The sequence below is a fragment of the Heterodontus francisci genome, chromosome 8 (genome assembly GCF_036365525.1).
Source record: "Heterodontus francisci isolate sHetFra1 chromosome 8, sHetFra1.hap1, whole genome shotgun sequence".
Classification (NCBI taxonomy): domain Eukaryota; kingdom Metazoa; phylum Chordata; class Chondrichthyes; order Heterodontiformes; family Heterodontidae; genus Heterodontus; species Heterodontus francisci.
In genome coordinates this window covers 58117618-58139275 of record NC_090378.1, presented here as the reverse complement: position 1 = coordinate 58139275, position 21658 = coordinate 58117618, and the positions used below count along the sequence as shown (strand labels likewise).

The 21658-nt window shown below is 42.1% G+C and overlaps 1 protein-coding gene across 1 annotated transcript in view; it reads right to left on the bottom strand.

The window, feature by feature from the left end:
• Positions 1–21658, bottom strand: part of tm2d1 (TM2 domain containing 1) — a 95888-nt gene that overhangs the window by 55544 nt on the left and 18686 nt on the right. The window contains exon 4 of the mRNA XM_068037189.1: positions 12033–12124. Within this exon, the coding sequence (XP_067893290.1) occupies positions 12033–12124 (92 nt within the window). The remainder of the gene's footprint in view (positions 1–12032; positions 12125–21658) is intronic.

Sequence of the window (21658 nt, the reverse complement as noted above, 5' to 3'; positions counted from 1 at the left end):
GTTTTAAAAAGCAGTTAAGAGTGGGATAAGAAATGCTAAGAGGGTTCATAGAGTGATTTTTGAGACAAAAGGAGGCCATTCAGTCCTCGAGTCCATGCCAGCTCTCTACAGAGCTATGTAGAAAGTCCCATTCCCCGGCTCGATCACCATAGCCCTGCAAGTCTATTTCCCTCAGGTGGCCATCCATCTTCCTCTTGAAATCATTGATTGTTTCTGCTTCCACCACCCTTGCAGGCAATGAGTTCCATTTCATTCCAGAATCATGAGGAAAAAAAATCCAGAAAACAGTAAAGCAAATAGGAAAGTATCTTAGAAGAATATCAGTAAAACAGAACTGTTAAAATAAGGTGGGACCCCCGAGATGTGAGGATTGTCCATTTGTAATGATCAAAAAATTGCAGACAGGTTTAATAAGTATTTCATATCAATCTTTACTAAAAAGGATACCGAAGAAGTGAATCCTGAAGAAGTTGAGAGTAGGCTAAGGGAATTTATGATGGATAACAGGAAAATTTTAGATTAGTTAGTCAGCCTAAAGGAAGACAAAGCACCAGGGCCAACAGGATATATCCTATGATCCTGATTGAGGTGAGGCAGGAAACTGCTGAGGCCCGAGAAATTATACTTCAGGGTTCGATTGAGTGTTTATATGTGCAGAACAGTGGAAGATGATCAACGTTGTATCCATTGTTCAAAATGAAGACAGGTAAGTGGGACAATTACAAAAGGTGCTGGAGTGAAAATCCAATGCTTTTCCTGATTGAGAATTTTCTTCAACAAAGCAGTCATCTTCATAAAAGCAAGATTCAAGTCGCTAAAGAAACCTTTTTAGACTTGATTCTACAACACACAATATCTGTGCTTTGTGTTAGCCCCACCTGATGCTTCTGTGCACCTTTAATTTCTAAATAAATAGTACATAATTTAGCCTACAAAAGGTCCAGATCAGTGAGGTAATATTAGATTTAACAAACAGTGAAGCTCTCGAAGTAGCCTAACTCAAGTCCAGTAAATAATTGACCAAAATTAGTTTATTTGCTGGACTAGGGTCACAGGACATCTGCCAGGCGAGTTTGCTTAAAAAGTACCTTTCTGGATTTTGGCCAGGTTGGGAGTGGTCAAGGGTCTGCTCACAAAAACACAGACTTCATTAAAAGAGAAAGTAGTAATTGAATTGTAACAAGTTTATTAAACAAAGCAACCAGGTGTTCCAATTAGAATTTGGCGTGAATCATATAAAAAATAAGTAATGTGGATAGCTATTGCCCATCTCTGCGTTCAGAACAGCAGGTTTAGTTCTCTTTCCCAGCACATTTCAGCTTTGTTCTTTAAAGAATTCGATTTTTCAAATATCAATGACATGAGATGGTAAATATATGACTTAACACACAATGAACAAGATTGAAAACTGCATTAATTCCAATACTCTGCCTTTTGTGGTTTTTAACAAGTTGCTTTATGTATAACATGTTTGTTAATGCTTGATTTATAATATGTTCATACTTAACTTAAAATATGTTCTTCACATTCACATATATAGTTGACAGCAAGTATATTGTCCTTACCCAGTCTAGCCTATGTGACTCCAGCCCCACAGCAATGTGGTTGACTCTTAACTGCCCTCTGAAATAGGATAACCACTCAGTTGTATCAAAACACTATGAAGAAATCTATTGAGAATAAACCTGATATCGACCAAGGCACCAGACATGGCAAATGCGTAGCCAGCCCTGAAAACCCTGCAAAGTCCTCCTCAGACACCCAAGGATTTGTGTCAAAATTGGCAGAGCTGCCCACTGGCTAGTCAAGCAACAGTCTGACAGTCAAACCCACAGAATCATACCTTTTAGCCGACATCGCAGACTGCTCCATCACCTTACGTATGTCCTGTCCCACCAGCAGGATAGACCAACCAGAGGTGGCAGCACAGTGGTATACAGTCAGGGCCCTGCGAGTCCTCAACACTGGCTCCGGACACCATGAAGTTTCATGGCATCAGGTCAAACATGGGCAAGAAAACCACCCGCTGATTACCATCTACTGCCCTCATACAGCTGAGGAATCAATACTCCTCCACGTTAAACACCATTTGGAAGAAACACGAGGATAGGAAGGGCACAGAATGTATTCTGGGTGGGGAGCTTCAATGTCCATTACCAGAAATGGCTCAATAGCTCCACTACTAACTGAGCTGGCCGAGTCCTGAAGGACATAACTGCCAGACTGTGCCTGTGTCAGGTGGCGAGAGAACCAACACGAGCAAGAAACCTACTTGATCTCATCCTCACCAATCTACCTGTCACAGATGCATCTTTCTATAACAGAATTAGTAGAACTGACCACTGCACAGTCCTTGTGGAGGCGAAGTCCCAGCTTCTCATTAAACATTCTCCATCATGTTGTGCGGCACTACTACCGTGCTAAATGGGATAGCTTCCGAGTAGATCCGGCAGCTCAAAACAAGGCATCCATTCAGCAGCAGCAGAATTGTCTTTGATCCCAAACTGTAACCTCATGGCTCAGCATTCCCCTCAGTCTATTATCAGCAAGCCAGGGGATCAACCCTGATTCAATGAGGAGTATAGTGGAGCATGCCAGGAGCAGCAACAGGCCTACCTGAAAATGAGGTGCTAACCTGGTGAAGTTACAGCACAGGACTACGTGCATGCTAAATAGTGGATGCAGCATACTATAGACAGAGCTAAGCGATTCCATGACCAACAGATCGCACTCTGCAGTACTGCACATACAGTTGTGAATGGTGATGGACAACTAAACTAACAGGAGGTGGAGGCTACATGAACATCCCCATCCGCAATGGTGCGGAGTCCAGCATGTGAGTCTAATAGCCAAGGCTGAAGCATCTGCAATCATGTTCAGCCAGCAAGTATCAAGTGGATAATACCAGAACAATACCTGTATTCCAAGTGACAAATAATGAGGCGAGATTACACTAACTAGGGCTGTGTTCTCTGAAATTTAGCAGGTTAGGGAGAGATTGATCAAAATTTTCAAGATATTAAGGGGAATAGATAGGGTAGAGAGAGAGAGAGAGAAACTATTTCTGCTGGTTGGGGAGTCTAGGTGTAGGAGGAATAGTCTAGAAAATTAGAGCCAGACCTTTCAGAAGTGAAATTAGGTAACACTTCTACACACAAAGGGTGGTAGAAGTTTGGAATTCTCTTCCGCAAATGGTAAATAATGCTAGATCAATAATAAATTTTATATCTGAGATTGATAGACTTTTGCTATCCAAAGACATTAAGGGATATGGGGCAAAAGCGGGTATATGGAGTTAGGTCACAGATCAGCCATGATCTCACTGAATGGAAGAACAGGCTTAAGGGGTTAAATGGCCTACTCCTGTTCCTATGTCCTTATGATCCATCTCAGCCTCCTCCCGAGATCTCCACCATCACTGATGTCAGTCTCTGCCAATTCGATTCACTCTACATATCAAGAAACTGAGTGCACTGGATAGAGGCTGTGGGCCCCATTGACACCCAGTCGTAGTGCTGAAGACTTGTGCTCTAGAACTAGCTGCACCCCTAGCCAAGCTGTTCCAGTACAGTTATAACACTGGCATAATTCAACAAGATGAAAAATTGCTCAGATATATTCTGTCCCCAAAAAGCAGGACAAATGCAATCACACTCTTATCAGCAGCAAAGCAATGGAAGGCGTCAACAGTGTTATTAAACGGCACTCTCTCAGGAGCCGGATCATTCACCCTCTGACCAGCTCTTGTAGCCACAGTATGGCTGGTTCAGTTAAGTTTCTGGTCCATGGTGATCCACCGAGGGTGTTGATGGTGGGCAACGCGGTTTAGTCATAATGCTGTTGAAGGTCAAGGGGAGGTGGTTACACACTCTTATTTTGGAGATGGTTATTACTTGGAACTTGTGTGGCATGAATGTTACTTGCCACTTATCAGCCAAAAGCCTGAATATTATCCAGGTCTGTCTGTATGTAGGCACGGAATGCTTCATTATCTGAGGAGTTGCGAAGACTGTGCAATCAGCAGTGAACATCCTACTTCTGACCTTATGACGGAGGGAAGGCCATTGCTGAAGATGCTTTTGCCTTGACGAACTTCTGCAGCGATGTCCTGGGGCTCTGATGATTGGCCAACGACCACAACCATCCTCCTTTCTGCAAGGTATGATGGTAGCCAATGGAGAGCTTTCCCCCGATTACCAGTGACTTCAGTTTTACTAGGGGTCCTTGATGCCGCACTTGGTCAAGTGCTGCCTTGATGTCGAAGGCAGCCACTGTCACCTCAACTCACCTTTGGAATTCACCACCTTTGTCATGTTTGGACCAAGACTGTAATGAAGTTTGAATTCGTGTGGCCCTGGTGGAATCCAAACTAAGCACCGGTGAGCAGGTTTTTGGTGATTAAGTGCTGTTTCATAGCACTGTTGCGACACTTTCCATCACTTTGTTGATGATTGAGAATAGGTTGATTGGAAGTTGTCCTATTTTTTGTGGACAGGACATACCTGGGAAATTTTCCACATTGTTCAGTAGATGCCAGTGTTGTGGTAGTACTGGAATAACTTGGCTAGAGGCACAGCTAGTTCTAGAGCACGAGCATTATAGCTGGGATGTTGTCAGGGCCCATGGCCTTTGCCGTATCCAGCACACCTAGCTGTTTCTTGACATTATGTGGAGTGAATCAAACTGGTTTAACACTGGCTTCTGTGATGGTGGGGATCTCAGGAGTTGGCTCAGATGAATCATCCACTCGGCACACTTCTGGCTAAAGATGACAGAAAATGCCTCAAACGTACCGAATACACTAACGTGCTGGGACATGCTATCACTGACAACAGGGATATTCATATAGCCTCCTCGACCTGTTAGCTGTTTAATTGTCCACCACCATTCATTACTGGAAGCGGCAGGACTGCAGAGCTCTGATCTGATCCAGATTGTGGGATCGCTTAGCTGTCTTTTGCATACCGCTTCCGCTGTGCAGCATGCACAGTCATCTTATATACTCACCAGGTTGGCACTTGATTTTCAGGTAGGGCTGATGCTGCTCCTGGTATGGTCTCTACGCACCTCATTGAACCAGGGTTGCTCTCCTGGTTTGATGGTAATCATGGAGTGAGGGATATGCCAAGCTATGATGTTATACATTGTGGTGAAATACAATTCTGTTGCTGCACATTGGCTCATGGATGCCTGATTTTGAGCTGCTAGATCTGCACTGAATCTATCCCATTTAGCACAGTGGTAGTGCCACACAACTTGATAGAGGGTGTCCTCAGGGTGATGATAGGACTTTGTCTCTACAAAGACTGTGTGGTGGTCAGTCCTACCAATACCCTCACAAATGCATCTATGAGAGGTAGAGTGATGAGGACAAGGCCAAGCAGGTTTTTCCCTCCTGTTGGTTCTCTCACCACCTGCCACAAGTGCAATCTGGCAGCTATGTCCTTCAGGATCCAACCTGCTCGGTCAGTAATAGCCTTGCCAAACCACTTTTGGTGATGGACATTGAAGGCCCCCCCGCCCACCACCCAAAGCACAGTGCTGAGTGCTTATTCCAATGATTTTTCACATGGAGGAGTACTGACTATCAGCTGAAGGAGGGTGGTAGATGGTCATCAGCAGAAAGTTTCTTCACCCATGTTTGACCTGATGCCATTTGATGTCAATGTTGAGGATTCCCAGGACCACTTCCTCCTGACTGTACATCACTATGCCTCCACCTCTGGTGGGTCTGATCTGCCGATGGGACAGAACACACCCTGGGACGGCGATGGAGGAGCCTGGAAATGTGGATGCAAGCTATCAATGAATCTGTGAGTATGCCTATGTCAGGCTGTTGCTTGACTTGTCTGTGTAACATCTCTCCCAATTTTGGCACAAGTCCCCAAATGTTGGTAAGCAGGGCTTTGCAGGGTCGATTGGGCTAGATGTATCATTGCTGTGTCTGGTATCTGGATCAATGACGGGTACAATCTATGGTTGTATTCCTATTCAGGTAGGTAAAAACATATGAAAATATATTTATTTTATCTTTAAATAATTAATGTCCATTCTTAAACTAGTCTAAAACACCTCTGTTCTATCCTATCTCTGGGCCACTTGAACTGAGATATGCTACAGTGGCCTGACTGCTCCGTGAGCCTTAGTACAGGGCTAACTTTTGAGAAACTCTGCATAATAAGAGGAAGGCAGAGTTGCAGTGTCCTCTGCCTACATGAATGCAGTAGTAGTTATTTTAGCTTGTTCAGTGCAACAGTCACAAAATGTGTCTAAACTATTAAAATGAGAGATTCTTGTTCTCAAATTTATGCTTAGCATAACGCTGACGGAGGAGAAAATATGCCAACTGCAAGATGCAGTTTGGGTGTAAGTACAGTACAGTTGCAAGGTATAAACTCGTCAGCAAAAGAATTCAATGATCCTGAAGTATTATTTTCAGAAAATTTGATGTGCAAACAAATTCAATGGTGTTTAACATCTCCAGCAACTAAGCTATTCAAGCAAAGGGAAGAAAAATTGTTAACATGTCGACACCTGCTGGAAATCTTACTGCACGGATATATTTGTAAAACATACTCCAACCTATTTCGAAGACAACTTAAATATGCTAAATGACTACAGTATGGCCCTGTCTGCTTTCTAAGGTGGATGTTAAAGATCCCACAGCATTATTTCGAAGAGGAGCAGGGGAGTTATCCCCAGTGTTCTGGCCAATATTTATCCCTCAATCAACATCACACACAAAAAAATTATCTGGTCATTATCACATTGCTGTTTATGGGAGCTTGCTTTGTGCAATTTAGCTGCTGCATTTCCGATATTTCAACAGTGACTACACTTCAAAAGTACTTCATCGACTATAAAGTGCTTTGGGACATCTAGTGATTGTGCAAGGCTCTATATAAATGCAAGTCTTTCTTTCCTTCTTTATGTTTATAAAGAATTTTGTAGCTTATGGACTCCGATTACAATAGCTTCCCAATTAATTAAATCAAAAAAGGTGATTTTGTGTCCGGTGGTACCTATTTTGACAAGCACAAACCTATCCAAAAATTTCATCACAAACTTGCAAATTTAAAAGGAACACTGTAGTGCAATTAAACTGCTTCCTTCCATTTTGTTTAAACACAATGCTTCTAACTAAAAATGGATGTTGAAATGCACGTATACTATGATATTTTTAGTCAAATCAGAAGGTTATCTCTTCAGGGTAGCCTAAACAAAAGTGCTGGCAACTCTTTTCAGCTTTTTCTTTTTTTGGAGCACTCAGCATCGGTGACCCGACAGAGCTCAGTTAAGTAAAAATGCACATAATGGATCACCATTAACTATACGGTTTTACTGCATACACTCTCAGCTGCTATCAATCAAACTTGCTACTTTTGGCTAAAGACGGTTACAAATGATGCTCGCAAATACCTGTTTCTTTCAGTCACTCCACCATGACTGAGGATGAAAACTTGCAAGCAGTTACCTGGCTATTCAACACCGTTCACAGCTGGATGTGGTGGGGACACAGAGCTTTGCTCTGATCAATTGGTTGTGGGACAGCTTAACTCTGTCTATAACCTGGGGCTTTTTGTGTTTAGCTTGCAGGTAATCTTGTGATGTCGCTTCAGTAGGTTGTAATGGCATGCCCTTCTACATTTCACATTGAGTGAGAGAAACCTCCCAGCTTGATAAATGGAACAGTGAGGAATGTGTCAGACCATAAAGTTACAGACTGTAGTGATGTAGAATTCTGCAGCTGCTTATGACCCACAGTGTTTCATGGATAACCAGTTTTGTTCTTAGTCTGTTCCACTTGGCATGGTTGTGCAGGGTGCCATCATTGTAAAAACAAGATTTTGTTTTTTGCTTTGTAGAACTTGTTTTACAATGCATGCTTGCTACTCAGAGGGCATTAAGAGTCACCACAAATTATAGAACTAGTGTCAGATTGCAGAGGGGAGGTGGGTTCCCTTTGGTGATAGTAGCCAGCTGAAGTTTTATAACAATAGAACAGCTAGCCCACAAATTACCATATTTATTAGGATTTGATCTCATGACTTCTGGGTTGCCACAATCATAACTATTTGGTGGACCTACCCTTTCAGGAAATGTTCAAAATACATATCCATTTTAAATATATTTGTGTTTGAATTATCTGGTCAGGAAATAATCCCACACATTGAAAATCTTAATCAAATAAACAATGCAAAATAGAAAATGATGCATCTGCTATCCTGTTTGCTTAGCTGACCTGCCTGGCTATTTGCATAGTTTCTAAACTCTACTGCTGTCCAATTTGTAATATAGTTGAATCAGCATGACTGTGAAACCATCAACATACTGAAATTTGAAAGAATGGTTTCATAGACCAAATACATAAGACTACAATATTTGGGGATTTAAACATGTACTCTTGCAGTAGCCAGCACTTCTCAATGTCTCCACTTCTGACAAGAGGCATACTTAAATTTTTCAATGAAGAACAACTTTCTACAGTTACTTTCGGATCTGCATATACACTGAGGATATTACTACAGATGTGCATTCAATTCCAGTTCTCCATGAATACAGCTATGACCATCACAACAACATCTAATACTGAATAATATCATTTTATAGTCCTTACTCAAAACGGATCTAACAGATTGCTAAATTTTAAATCTCGTTTTATAGCTTGAACAGTAGAATGTTCTAAAATGAATCCAAATTGAATCTGTGATGGAGTATCATGGTTACAAGCCTCTACCCAGTGGCAATGTAGTTACAAACTGTTTTCTTTCTTGGATTATGCACCTTAGAGTCATAAAGTTTTACAGCACAGAAACAGGCCCTTCGGCTCAACATGCCTGCGCCGACCATCAAGCACCCATACAATCTAATCCCATTTTCCAGCACTTGGCCCGTAGTCTTGTATGCTATGGCGTTTCAAGTGTTCATCTAAATACTTAATAAATGTTGTGAGGGTTCCTGCCTCCACCATCTCTTCAGGCAGTGCGTTCCAGATTCCAACCATCCTCGGAATGAAAACACTTTTCCTCAAACCCCCTCTAAACTTCTTTCCCTTTACCTTAAATCTATGTCCCCTGGTTACTGACCTCTCCGCTAAGGGAAAAAGTTCCTTCCTATCTAACCTATCAATGCCCCTCATAATTTTGTATACCTCGATCAGGTCCCTTCCCCTCAGCCTTCTCTGCTCTAAGGAAAACAACCCTAACCTATCCAGTCTCTCTTCATAACTGAAATGCTCCAGTCCAGACAACATCCTGGTGAATCTCCTCTGCACCCTCTCCAGTGCAATCACATTCTTCCTATAGTGTGGTGACCAGAACTATACACAGTACTCCAGCTGTGGCCTAACCAGCGTTTTATGCAGCTCTAACATAACCTCCATGCTCTTATATTCCATGCCTCGGCTAATAAAGGCAATTATCCCATATGCCTTCCTAACCCCTTATCAACCCGTGCTGCTGCCTTCAGTGATCTATGGACAAGCACCCCAAGGTCCCTCCGACCCTTTGTACTTCCTAGGGTCCTACCATTCATTGTATATTCCCTTGCCTTGTTAGTCCTCCCAAAATGCATCACCTCACACTTCTCAGGATTAAACTCCAGTGCGGCACAGTGGCGCAGTGGTTAGCACCGCAGCCTCACAGCTCCAGGGACCCGGGTTCGATTCCGGGTACTGCCTGTGTGAAGTTTGCAAGTTCTCCCTGTGTCTGCGTGGGTTTCCTCCGGGTGCTCCGGTTTCCTCCCACGTGCCAAAGACTTGCAGGTTGATAGGTAAATTGGCCATTATAAATTGTCACTAGTATAGGTAGGTGGTAGGGAAAATATAGGGACAGGTGGGGATGTTTGGTAGGAATATGGGATTAGTGTAGGATTAGTAGAAGTGGGTGGTTGATGTTCGGCACAGACTCGGTGGGCCGAAGGGCCTGTTTCAGTGCTGTATCTCTAATCTAATCTAAAATAATCCATCTGCCACTGCTCTGTCTATCTTACCAGTCCACCTACATCGTCCTGTAACCTAAGGCTTTCCTCCTCACTACACCACCAATTTTCGTGTCGTCTGCGAACTTACTGGTCATACTTACTATATTCCTGTCTAAATAATTAATGTACACTACAAACAATAAGGGTCCCAGCACCGATCCCTGTGGTACCCCACTGGCCACAGTCATCCATTCGTAAATACAACCCTCTGCCTCCTGCCACTAAGCTAATTTTGGATCCAATTTGCCATATTACCCTGGATCCCACGGACATCTTATCTTCTTAACCAATCTTCCATGCGGGACCTTATCAAAAGCTTTACTGAAATCCATGTAGACCACATCAACTGCTTTACCCTCATCTACACACCTCCTCGAAAAATTCAATCAAATTTGTTAGACACGATCTCCCCCTGACAAAGCCATGCTGACTAGCCCTGATTAATCCCTGCCTCTCCAAGTGGAGATTAATCCTGTCCCTCAGAATTTTTCCAATAATTTCCCACCAATGACGTTAGACTCACCGGCCTGTAATTACCTGGTTTATCTCTGCTACCCTTCTTGAATAATGGTACCACATTCACTGTCCTCCAGTCCTCTGGTACCTCTCCTGTGGCCAGAGAGGATTTGAAAATTTGAGTCAGAGCCCCTGCTATCTCCTCCCTTGCTTCACATAGCAGCCTGGGATACATCTCATCTGGGCCTGGGGATTTATCCACCTTTAAGCCTGCTAATACAGCTAATACTTCCGCCTTTTCAATGCTAATTTAATCAAGTCTATCACCATCTCCCTCCCTGATCACTACACCTACATCGTCCCTCTCCATAGCGAAAATAGATGAAAAGTAATGATTCAAAACGTCACCTATGTCCTCCGGCTCCACACACAGATTGCCTCTTTGATCCCTAGTGGGCCCCACTTTTTCCCTGGTTATCGTCTTTCCCTTAATACTTACTAAACGCCTTGGGATTTTCCTTTATCTTGTCTGCCAGTGATTTTTCATGCCCCCTCTTCACTCTCCTAATTACTTTTTTTTTAAGTACTCCCCAACACTTGCTATACTCCTCTAGGGCCTCCGCTGTTTTCAGCACTCAATCTGCCATAAGCCTCCTTTTTTTTCTTTATCCAATCCTCTATATCCTTTGCCATCCAGGGTTCCCTTGATTTGTTGGTCCTACCCTTCACCTTTACAGGAACATGTTGGACATGAACCCTCACTATTTCCTTTCTGAATGACTCCCACTGATCTGATGTAGATTTTCCTATAAGAAGTTGCTCCCAGTCCACTTTGGCCAGATCCTGTTTTATCGTATTGAAATCGGCCTTCCCCCAATTCAGTACTTTTACTTCCGGTCCCTATATGTCCTTTTCCATAACTACCTTAAATCTTAGAGTTATGTTCACTATCCCCGAAATGCTCCCCCACTGTCACTTCTGCCACTTGTCTGGCTTCATTCCCTAGGATTAAGTCCAGAACTGCTCCTCCTCTTGTAGGACTCTCTACGTGCTGGCTCAAAAAGCACTCCTGAATGCACTTGAAGAATTCCACCCCCTTTAAGCTTTTTGCACTAATGCTATCCCCTCTAATATAGGGGAAGTTGAAATCCCCTATTATTACCATATTATTTTTACACCTCTGAGATTTGCCTACATATCTGCTTCTCTATCTCTCCCTAACTGTTTGGAGGCCTGTAGTACACTCCCAGCCAACCTTGGAAGACATCTCAGTGGTACGATGTCATGGATACACTTATGATATAGTCTAATACAAACGATACATGTTTTACCATTTATTTTCGTCATTGCTCAAGTTCAATTTTGCTGATTCAGAATCTACAGGCAGACTAGCTCAGAAGTCCCAGATTCAGTATAACTGGGTTATATGGTGCAATAATAATAATCCTTGAAATTCTTGTCTTTTAATCACCATGCATATGGTGTACATGGAAAAAGCTAATCAACTACCATTCTATTATATGCCTAATGTGTTACAAAAGCATTCAACTCCTGGACATCATTGTGGCATTTGAAAACATTTAAATTATACTTGCCCAATGCTGGATATCCCAAGTAGAATCTGTCTGCTCCTAGCCATCCAAGGAATAAGGAAAGAGCCACCGCCACTTTATATGAGTAACCAGTTCTTTAACAAAAGGGAAAAGTGTCAAAATGAAAATCGTCTTATATCTGAACAGTAATCATAGATTAAGTGGAATATACTGGGATTTAAGCTGCACTTAGTACATTTTAACTGAGGCAATCTTCTAGTTAAATAAAAGTGGCAAGATAGCATAGTTGGACGCACAGTAGATTGCCAGTATGCAATACCAGAGATTGGTAGATATGGATTTCCATCCAGTCTCCCACATTACTGAATTCCTGATCTCAACCCTGCTGTTGTTCATGACGAGCTGTAACACCAAGCAGGAATCAAAGGAATTTAGTTGTAGCTGAAACAAAGTCTGTCTTATTTTGTACAGATGCTGACTGACCTGTGTTTTACCACCATTTACGTTTTTGTTGCAGGTTGGGTTGGGGGTAAAGTTGGGGATGGGGGGGAAGAAACAATCAGTTTTTAAGGCAGTGGGAAAAGTTGCAAGACAAAATGGTTTTGGAAGACAATACAATTTAAAGAGAGAAAAATCAGATCAGGCTTTTGTTAATTTCAGAATGGTATTAGTATCCTGGTCATGTTTCTAATTAATGTTTGCTTGTTTCAGAATCTCTATGCTCATTGACTCAGCTGTATAAGAGTTACAAGCATTAGCAGAGCCAACACCCCAGGTCCTATACTACTCTACTTGCTGTCTCTTAAGTCTGATTTGCTCCTCCATATCCTCGTCTTCAGGATTTACTTGTCTAAAAGAGGTCTAGACCAGTTTCACCATGCACTTAACAGCTTTGGTCCAGTTTTCCCATGTTTATCCAAAGGAGCCTGATTTTCTTCAGTTCCCTTTACTCAACATGTAGCTTTTCAGTTTCCAATGTATTCTCATTTCTCTTTTATCTCCCCTTCTCAATGAATTTGCAGCGTTTTTAAACCTCTGGGCTCTTGGCTTAATCCTAGCCGAAATGTTGGGAGAAAACTTGCCTTCTCGTTGCTAGCTGTAAACCCATAAAGTGAAATGAGTTTGGCTCGTTTTAATCCACCCCCTAATGAGTGTAGGCACTACAGCATAAAACTGCTCCACGCAACCTGGCAATATTAGTCAAACAGGACATAAAGTGGCAAGTATGGGAATTATTAATAAACTGCCCTTCTTCCAAATCAGGGGTTTAAACACATGCCTGGAGCATAATAGGTCTATTCTGCATCTTGACATGCTGTTCAAAACTATAAGATACTTATTGATGAAAGTGGAAATTTAACTCATCTTATTTCATCCATCCAAAACAATCCTACACTTCCCCCTGCATCCACCCCCACATTGTCACAACTAGCTGGTTCTTAAACATTTCCAAGATTTTCGCCTCCATCCATTCTGTCCAGATGCTCATTCAAAGCATTGATCACCTCCTGAAGGATGAATCACCTTTTGATACCAGTCATTGTTATTTTTTACTAGTTTAAACTCATGTCCCCCTGTTTTACTCCCAATTTAATTTAAAGTAACATTCTGGCTTAACCTTCTCCATATCAATTACTATATTACACATCTCTATCACCTCTCTTATGGAGAAAAAAATTACAAATTGTTTCAACTGACTAGATTAGGAAGGATCGAGGCACATTCAAGTTATGGAAGGGCAGAACTAGGTTAAATGTTGAGAGTTTCTTCCTTTCCAGAGAACAGTGGGCTTGTGGGACAGGTTGCTTGCTTGCGCAGTGAACGCAGATTCACAAACTTCCTTCAAGCGAGAGCTGGGCTTGTTTCTGGGCAAGATAAGAGTTCAGTACCTGGTAACTTTAATCAGGACGAGAGAGATTTCCTGGACTAGTTCTGATCAACAAGGGGATTGGAATGGAACTTTCCAGATTTTGCTCCCTTGTGCTCGAATAATAACCAAGGAACAGACAGTTAAAGTAATTCGAAGGATTAGAGGGGAGTTAAAGAGTAATTTTTTTCAGCCAGAGGATGTTGGGGGCGTGAAATTCACTGCTTGAAAGTGTGGTAGAGGCAGAAACTCTCATCACATTTAAAAAACACTTGGATATGCAATCGAGGTGCTGTAATCAACAGGGCTATGGACCAAGAGCTGGAAGGTGGGATTAGACTGGATAGCTCTTTTTTGGTCAGCATGGACACAATGGGCCAAATGGCCTCCTTGTACACTGCAAATCTTTGTTTCTAATTGGCTTGGGTTTTTGTTTTTTGTAGGATATTACATGGCTTACAGTTGGGGTGGTGAGTGTATGAATCGCAACTGCTTTGGACAGGCTGGACAGATGAGTAGGTCTCTTCCTATCATTTTTGTATGTTCGTATATGCCTCCTTTGCAGGTTGAAATGCCCAAGTGTCACTAGTTTTCCCTCTTACTCACAACCCTAACACTCTTCTCCACAATGTCTTTCATATTTGAATGGTTCCTCATTTCAGTGTCCAGAACTTGACAAAATAATGAAGGTGTGGTCTGCTACTATTTCGGCTATGTAGTTCTAAGTTATAGGGACTTTACTGTATCTGACCTTGCACTGCTTAACACAAACAATGGGTAAACTAAGTGAAATAGTGCTCCATTCCCCAATAATGACACTTCTGCATAAGCTGAACAAACATAAAATACTATTTAATTTCTTAAATGCCGATCTTACATTTGATAAAAATTATGTCACGTGTGAATGCAACCTAGAGGCACTCGACAGAATTGGGTGTCTCGTCCAGGATCAGAATAATTAGGGGCTTGCGTTTGGAATCATATTAATTGGGGTGCTCAACTGTTGGAATCCAAATCTAACACCAATTAGGAAAAAAAAAAGGAAACAGGTTTCTTGTGTAATAAGGTACAGTCTATCCCACCAGAATGGCATTAGCAGTTGTAGCAGAGTTTCAGGAAAAGGAGAAGGTATCCCTCAGTGAATTGACAACTTTAACCAAGAATAAACTAAAAGAATTGGCAGCTAAATTGGGGTTAGAATTGAAATCAGGTACCTAAAAAGCAGTGATAAATGACCTAAAAGCCCCACAATTAGAATTAGAAGGTGGTGTTATAAGTCAGAGTGTGATGCAGTGGTATTAGCGAAAATTCAGTTACAGTTGAGGCAACTGGAGCTTCAACAGGAAACAGAAAAAGCAACAGCAAGAAGAAAATTGAATTCGAGAAAGAAGAACGGGAGAAAGAGAGACCATTTCAGAGGGAAAGTGAAAGAGAAGAGAGGGAATTGAGGTTAAGAGAGACGGAACTAAGCCAAAGCATTGGTCTTGACTCCAGGGAAAATCCGGGTCAGGAAGAAACTGAATTCAGCCCAGGACCCAGTGAAAAACTGTTTAAATTTATACAAGCTCTTCCTAAGTTTGAAGAAAAGGACACAGAGGCATTTTCATATACTTTGAAAAAGTAGCCAAACAGAAGAAATGGCCAAAGGAAAGCTGGACACTGCTTAAGCAAAGCGCGTTGATAGGCAGAGCTCATGAAGTTTATGCCATGCTTCCTGAAGAGGCTTCTGCATATTACGAGATGGCAAAAAAGGCTATTCTTGCTGTGTATGAGTTAGCCCCAAAGCTTACCATCAGAAGTCTCGGAATTTACGAAGATTGGCTGGGCAGACATATGCAGAATTTGAGAGGGTGAAGCAAATTAATTTTGACCGTTGGATACGGCCATTAAAGATGGAAACCACATACGAGAACCTTCACGAATTGATTCTTTTGGAAGTGTTTAAAAATTCCATCCCTTCAGCAGTGAGAACTCATGTAGATAACCTGAAAGCTTTAAAAGCTAGGCAAGCAGTGGAAATTGATGATTTTGAGCTTGTGAATAAGCCAAAACCTTTTGTCCATCACCCCTATAAACCTGAGAAGGATAGAAAGTGGGAGAGTGAAAGGAAGGCAAGTAGTCAGGGACAAGAAGGAACAGCTGGGAGTGCCCCACGATCACCTCCTCAGGCCAGAAAGGAAGGTGCTGAGGGTTGGAGTGAGGTTCACAAGCAGAAGTGTGCCACAAAACGGGTCATCGTTGTTCAGAATGCTGGAAATTGCAAGGTAAACCCATACGACCTGTTGGGGTACGCAAAGCTAATGCAGAGGAAAAGACTCTGTCAGAGTATAGAAGATCAGGCTATAGCTTTAATGACAGCTGAAAAACCAGATACAAAAACTAAAGAGCGTAGAGGTTAAGAATAAGATACCTGAAAGTTATAACAAATTTTTGTCAAAGGGGAAAGTAACTCCATATCCTTTAAGTGAGGCAGGAAAACCTATCATTATAGTCAGGGATACAGGAACAACCCAAACACTCTTGCTGGGGAAAGATACAAAATTTCCACCTGAGAGCGCCTTGAACGCTAAAGTTTTAGTTAATGGAATTTGCGGGGAGTATGTACCCATACCTTTATATAAAGTATGCCTAGAGAGTGACTTAATATCTGGGATGGTAACTTTTGGAGTTGTCCACAGTTTGCCAGTAGAGGGAATTGATCTACTCCTAAGAAATGATTTGGCCGTATCAAAAGTATCAGTTTCTCCTATTTCTTTTTTTTTCTTTTGGGCCTCCTTATCTCGAGAGACAATGGATACGCGCCTGGAGGTGGTCAGTGGTTTGTGAAGCAGCGCCTGGAGTGGCTATAAAGGCCAATTCTGGAGTGACAGGCTCTTCCACAGGTGCTGCAGAGAAATTTGTTTGTTGGGGCTGTTGCACAGTTGGCTCTCCCCTTGCGCCTCTGTCTTTTTTCCTGCCAACTACTAAGTCTCTTCGACTCGCCACAATTTAGCCCTGTCTTTATGGCTGCCCGCCAGCTCTGGCGAATGCTGGCAACTGACTCCCACGACTTGTGATCAATGTCACACGATTTCATGTCGCGTTTGCAGGCGTCTTTATAACGGAGACATGGACGGCCGGTGGGTCTGATACCAGTGGCGAGCTCGCTGTACAATGTGTCTTTGGGGATCCTGCCATCTTCCATGCGGCTCACATGGCCAAGCCATCTCAAGCGCCGCTGACTCAGTAGTGTGTATAAGCTGGGGATGTTGGCCGCTTCAAGGACTTCTGTGTTGGAGATATAGTTTCTCCTATAATTACAGAGAAACCAAGTGAAATTAGGGAAATGGAACCACTATAGGAACAAGTTACAGGAATATTTCCTGCGTGTGTAGTCACCCGAGCAATGGCTAAACAAGATCCATTGCCAGAGGTAAAAGTGGCACCACAGATAGCTGAGTATCTGAGACCTTATTTAGGGATTTAGTTAATCCAAATGAGATGTTTAACAAATCTTCTACAATTGCAGCACAGCAAGCTTATCCAGAGTTATACTGAATAGCACAGATGGCTGACAGAAGCTGAAGCGAAAGGAGTTCCAGAAGGCTATTATGTTGAAGACTGGGTTTTGAGGAGGAAATGGAAACCGCCTCATAGATCTGTGGACAAAGACAGGACAGCTGTTAAACAGATAGTTGCGTCACCTAAATATCAGCAGGCATTAAGGTTAGCACAGGACATTCCTTTTGCAAGACAGAGGGGAATTCAGAAGACTAAATCACATATAAACAAACATTACTACTGGCCAGGTCTTAGAGGATGAGACATAATTTTGTAGGACATGCCATACATGCCAAATCATGGGAAAACTGCAACCTACCATAAAACCAGCACCACTAGCTCCCATAGCAATGATTGAGGAACCACTTAGCAGGGTATTGGTAGACTGTGTAGGACCTTTGCCAAAAACAAAAGCGGGACATCAATACATACTTACTACCATGGATACGGCTTCTCGATTTCTAGGGGCTATTCCTTTGAAGCCAATTATTGCTAAAATAGTAGAAAAGTTAACCCAATTCTTTACGAGATATGGGTTACCACTTGCAGTTCAATCGGATCAAGGTTCTAATTTCATGTCTAAGATATCATGGGCAATTTGGGCATTAGACAGTTGAAATCTTCAGCATATCACCCACAGTCACAGGGAGCTTTAGAGAGGTACCACCAAACTCTCAAACAATGATTAGAATATCCGCTTAACTGGGATAAAGGACTAGATTTTCTTTTAGTTGCCACCAGAGACTCACCGAATGTGTCTACAGGCTTCAGTCCTTTCGAACTGGTCTATGGACATGAAGTAAGAGGTCCGCTAAAACTCAAAGACAAATTCTTACAACAAAATAATGAAGCTTCGATACTGGACTATGTATCTGTGTTCCAGGAAAGGCTCACGAAAGCTTGCGGTGTGGCTCAGGAACACCTTAAAGCATCCCAAGCCAATATGAAAAAATGGGCAGACAAGAATGCAAAAACCTTTAATTTTCACCCAGAGGATGAAGTATTGAAATAAAAACAAGGAATGCTGGAAATATTCAGCAGGTCTGACAGCATCTGGGCAGAGAGAAGCAGATAAACATTTCAGGTCATTGACCCTTCATCAGAACTGGCAAAAAATAGAAATATAATAGGTTTTAAGCAAAGAAATTGGGGGGTGGGGCAAGAGATCACATAAGCCAAGGTGTTGAAAGGACAGAGGGTCACAGAGAGAATACCTGACCTGCACTCCCACTTCCTTCACTCCAAAACAGGAGTTTTCAGTTGTCTCGTCCTCAAGCTCTGTAATTCCCTCCCAAAACCTGCTGCTCAAAGCCCACCCAAATACTCTGAATAATCTGTCATTCCTTCTAATATCTCCTTCTTTGACTTGGTGCCAATTTTTGGCTGATTCACATTTCTGGGGCATTTTCCTATCTTAAAATTTTTGAAGGAAATTGATATGCACATTTTGGCCAAAGCAAGCTCAAATTGGGGCAGAGAACGATATAAAGCATTTGCGCAATAAAGAATGACCCTTCTACATTCAAACACTCCGTCAGTTTGCCTATTGATATACAAATGCAAAATTTTTTTTAATAATTCTTTTTTTTTACATCTCAGACATATCTTCCAAGCCCCTCATTTTGCAATTGTTCTGCGACAAAGGATGGAAAATTACTGGGTCGCATTTTTTTTTAATACCTTAATGTATTTTTATCTTTAGTTATAGCGTAAGATCCTCCATTAGCTTAGTCAATTAAATGCAGCATTTGTTGTGACACTAAACCACATTGACCAGAAGGTCCCAGGGTCTATGTTGAAGTGGGCAACCTTTGTAATTTTCCTCAGCACCAATGAGATGGAGAAGGGAGAAAATAAATTAGCCAGGGTACCAACTCTTGATCACTATATTGTGAACTCTGCTACAAAGTGCATGCCCGTGGACACCAGGTAAGAATAGGATCAATCTTGGATGTGATAGTGAGACAGCGAGCATCAGCCTGCTGATAGTCACAGCCAGCAAAGTTGATCTCCGCCAATAGCCAGTTAAAAAGAAATAGCATTTAAATAACACTTTAGCACATCCGCACATAATTCTAAATGATATCGTAGCCAATGGCTTACTTTTGAAGTGCAGACAAACAGGCAGTCAAATGTATGCAGAGCAAAATCCAACCAGCAGCATTTGGGGCACTACAACGGGCCCAAGTGTCCCTAGACTTGGAACATAGAAGAAATGCAGACAAAGTTTCCGCTGAATTCTTCGATATAGAAAAACAATCCACATCAACTAAGTCATGCTGACCATCACAGTTATTGCCTGTGACAGTTCATTTAAAAGGTATCTGGATATGCACCTCAAGTGCTGTAATCTGCAGGTCTACAGACCAATTGTTGGAAGGTAGGATTAGACTCCCCAGCTCATTTTTCAGCTGACGCAGACATGATGGGCCAAGTGGCCTCTTTCTGTGCCGTAAACTTTCTATGATTCTGTACAAGCGTACTCTCCGATGTTGAAGGTGTCAGCACAAATTTAATTCAGTTATGGATCTCGTCACATGTATTCGACCTACCCTTCATCTTGCACAACTTATCAAATGAGCTAAGAATTATAATCACAAGTGTGTGACTTCTGATTTTGTGTAGACAGCAAATGAAGATTGTGACAGAGAGCCGATGAGTTTAATTTTGTACTACAAATAAAAATTGTTCCCTTTCAACGTGCTAAAATGAATAAAATATTAACAGAAAATAGTCTTGGTAAGGAATAATTATATTAACTAGCTAAGTATTCATGGGTAGGGCACTACTAAGGCACATTCATTAACTATTCTTTGGTGTGGGATTATGTTATGTACACTGCCTACCATAAATATAGAGCCACAGAGTCATTACAGCAGAGGAAGCGGCCATTCGGCCCATCAAGCCCATGTTGGCTATCTGCAAAACAATTCAGTCAGTCCCATTCCCCTACACTACCCCCGTAGCCCTTCAAGTTAATTTCCCTCAAATGTCTATCCACTTTCCTTTTGAAAGCAGTGATTGTCTCCGCTTCCCAACCCTCATAAGCAGCAAGTTCCAGGTCATTACCACTCGCGACATAAAATAGTTGTTCCTCACATCCCCCTGCATCTCCTGCCCAAGACCTTAAATCTGTGTCCCCTTGTTCCATCAGCTAATGGGAACAGCTTTTCTTTGACTACCCTATCCAAACCTGCCAGAATCTTGTACACATCTATCAGATTTCCCCACAACTTTCTTTGCGCCAAGGAGAACAACCCCAGCTTCTCCAACCTAAACTTGTGGTTAAATTCCCTCATCCCTGTATGATGCAGGACAGATGGAGGAGTGTGTGCAGATTGTTTTTTCAAGTTGACATGTTGAATTCTGTTAAGTGTACTGACGCTGATTTCAAAGCTTGTTATTTTGAGACAGACCCTACCTTGAAAGTGAGGCTAAAACTTCAGGCTTCTAGGGAAATTGAAATTGGTGGGAACCATATAAGAGACAGAATCATTTGAAGACTGCAGAGTTCAAGCAGGCTGCAGACTGTCTTGCAGAGAGGCTGCAGAGATAGAAACCTGATTCTGGAAGCTGGCCATTGGCAAATACAAGTTGTGGCAGCTGTTTTCAGTCACTTGAAGAGTTACCGGTGGAACCACGCCATCAAGGCTATTGTGAGCAGGGCCAAGGCCGTTCGGGAGGCAAGACCAAAACGTTGAAGGAAAGACTGCAATGCTTACTATCAAGAAGACATTACATCGATATCTACATCTTGCAGGATAGGAGTTGGCAATCAACCTAAAGATGTTGATAGTTTTGAGGAACTTGGTGGCTGTTTGGTGCCATCTTTGCTGAGAGGACTGCCCAGTAAATCGGAGATATCTACTTTTGCTGCATCTGACAATTAACATGCAATCTGTAAACTATATATATTGATCTTGATTTATCTGTTATTGCATGTTTAATTTATGTTGATTTAGGTTTGATTGTTGGATTTAAAATAATAAAGGTGAAATATTGTCCATTTGTTTTTTTTATTGGGGCTGTTCAGTAAACATACAAGCAAATGAATTAGGAGTAGGCCGCTCTGCCCCTCAAGCCTGCTCCGCCATTCAACAAGACCATGGCTGATCTGACTGCAACCTCAACTCCACATTCCCACCTACCTGCAATAACTTGTCACCCCCTTATCAAGAATCTATCTACCTCTGCCTTAAAAATATTTAAAGTCTCTGCTTCCACCGCCTTCTGAGGAAGAGAGTTCCAAAGACTCAACCCT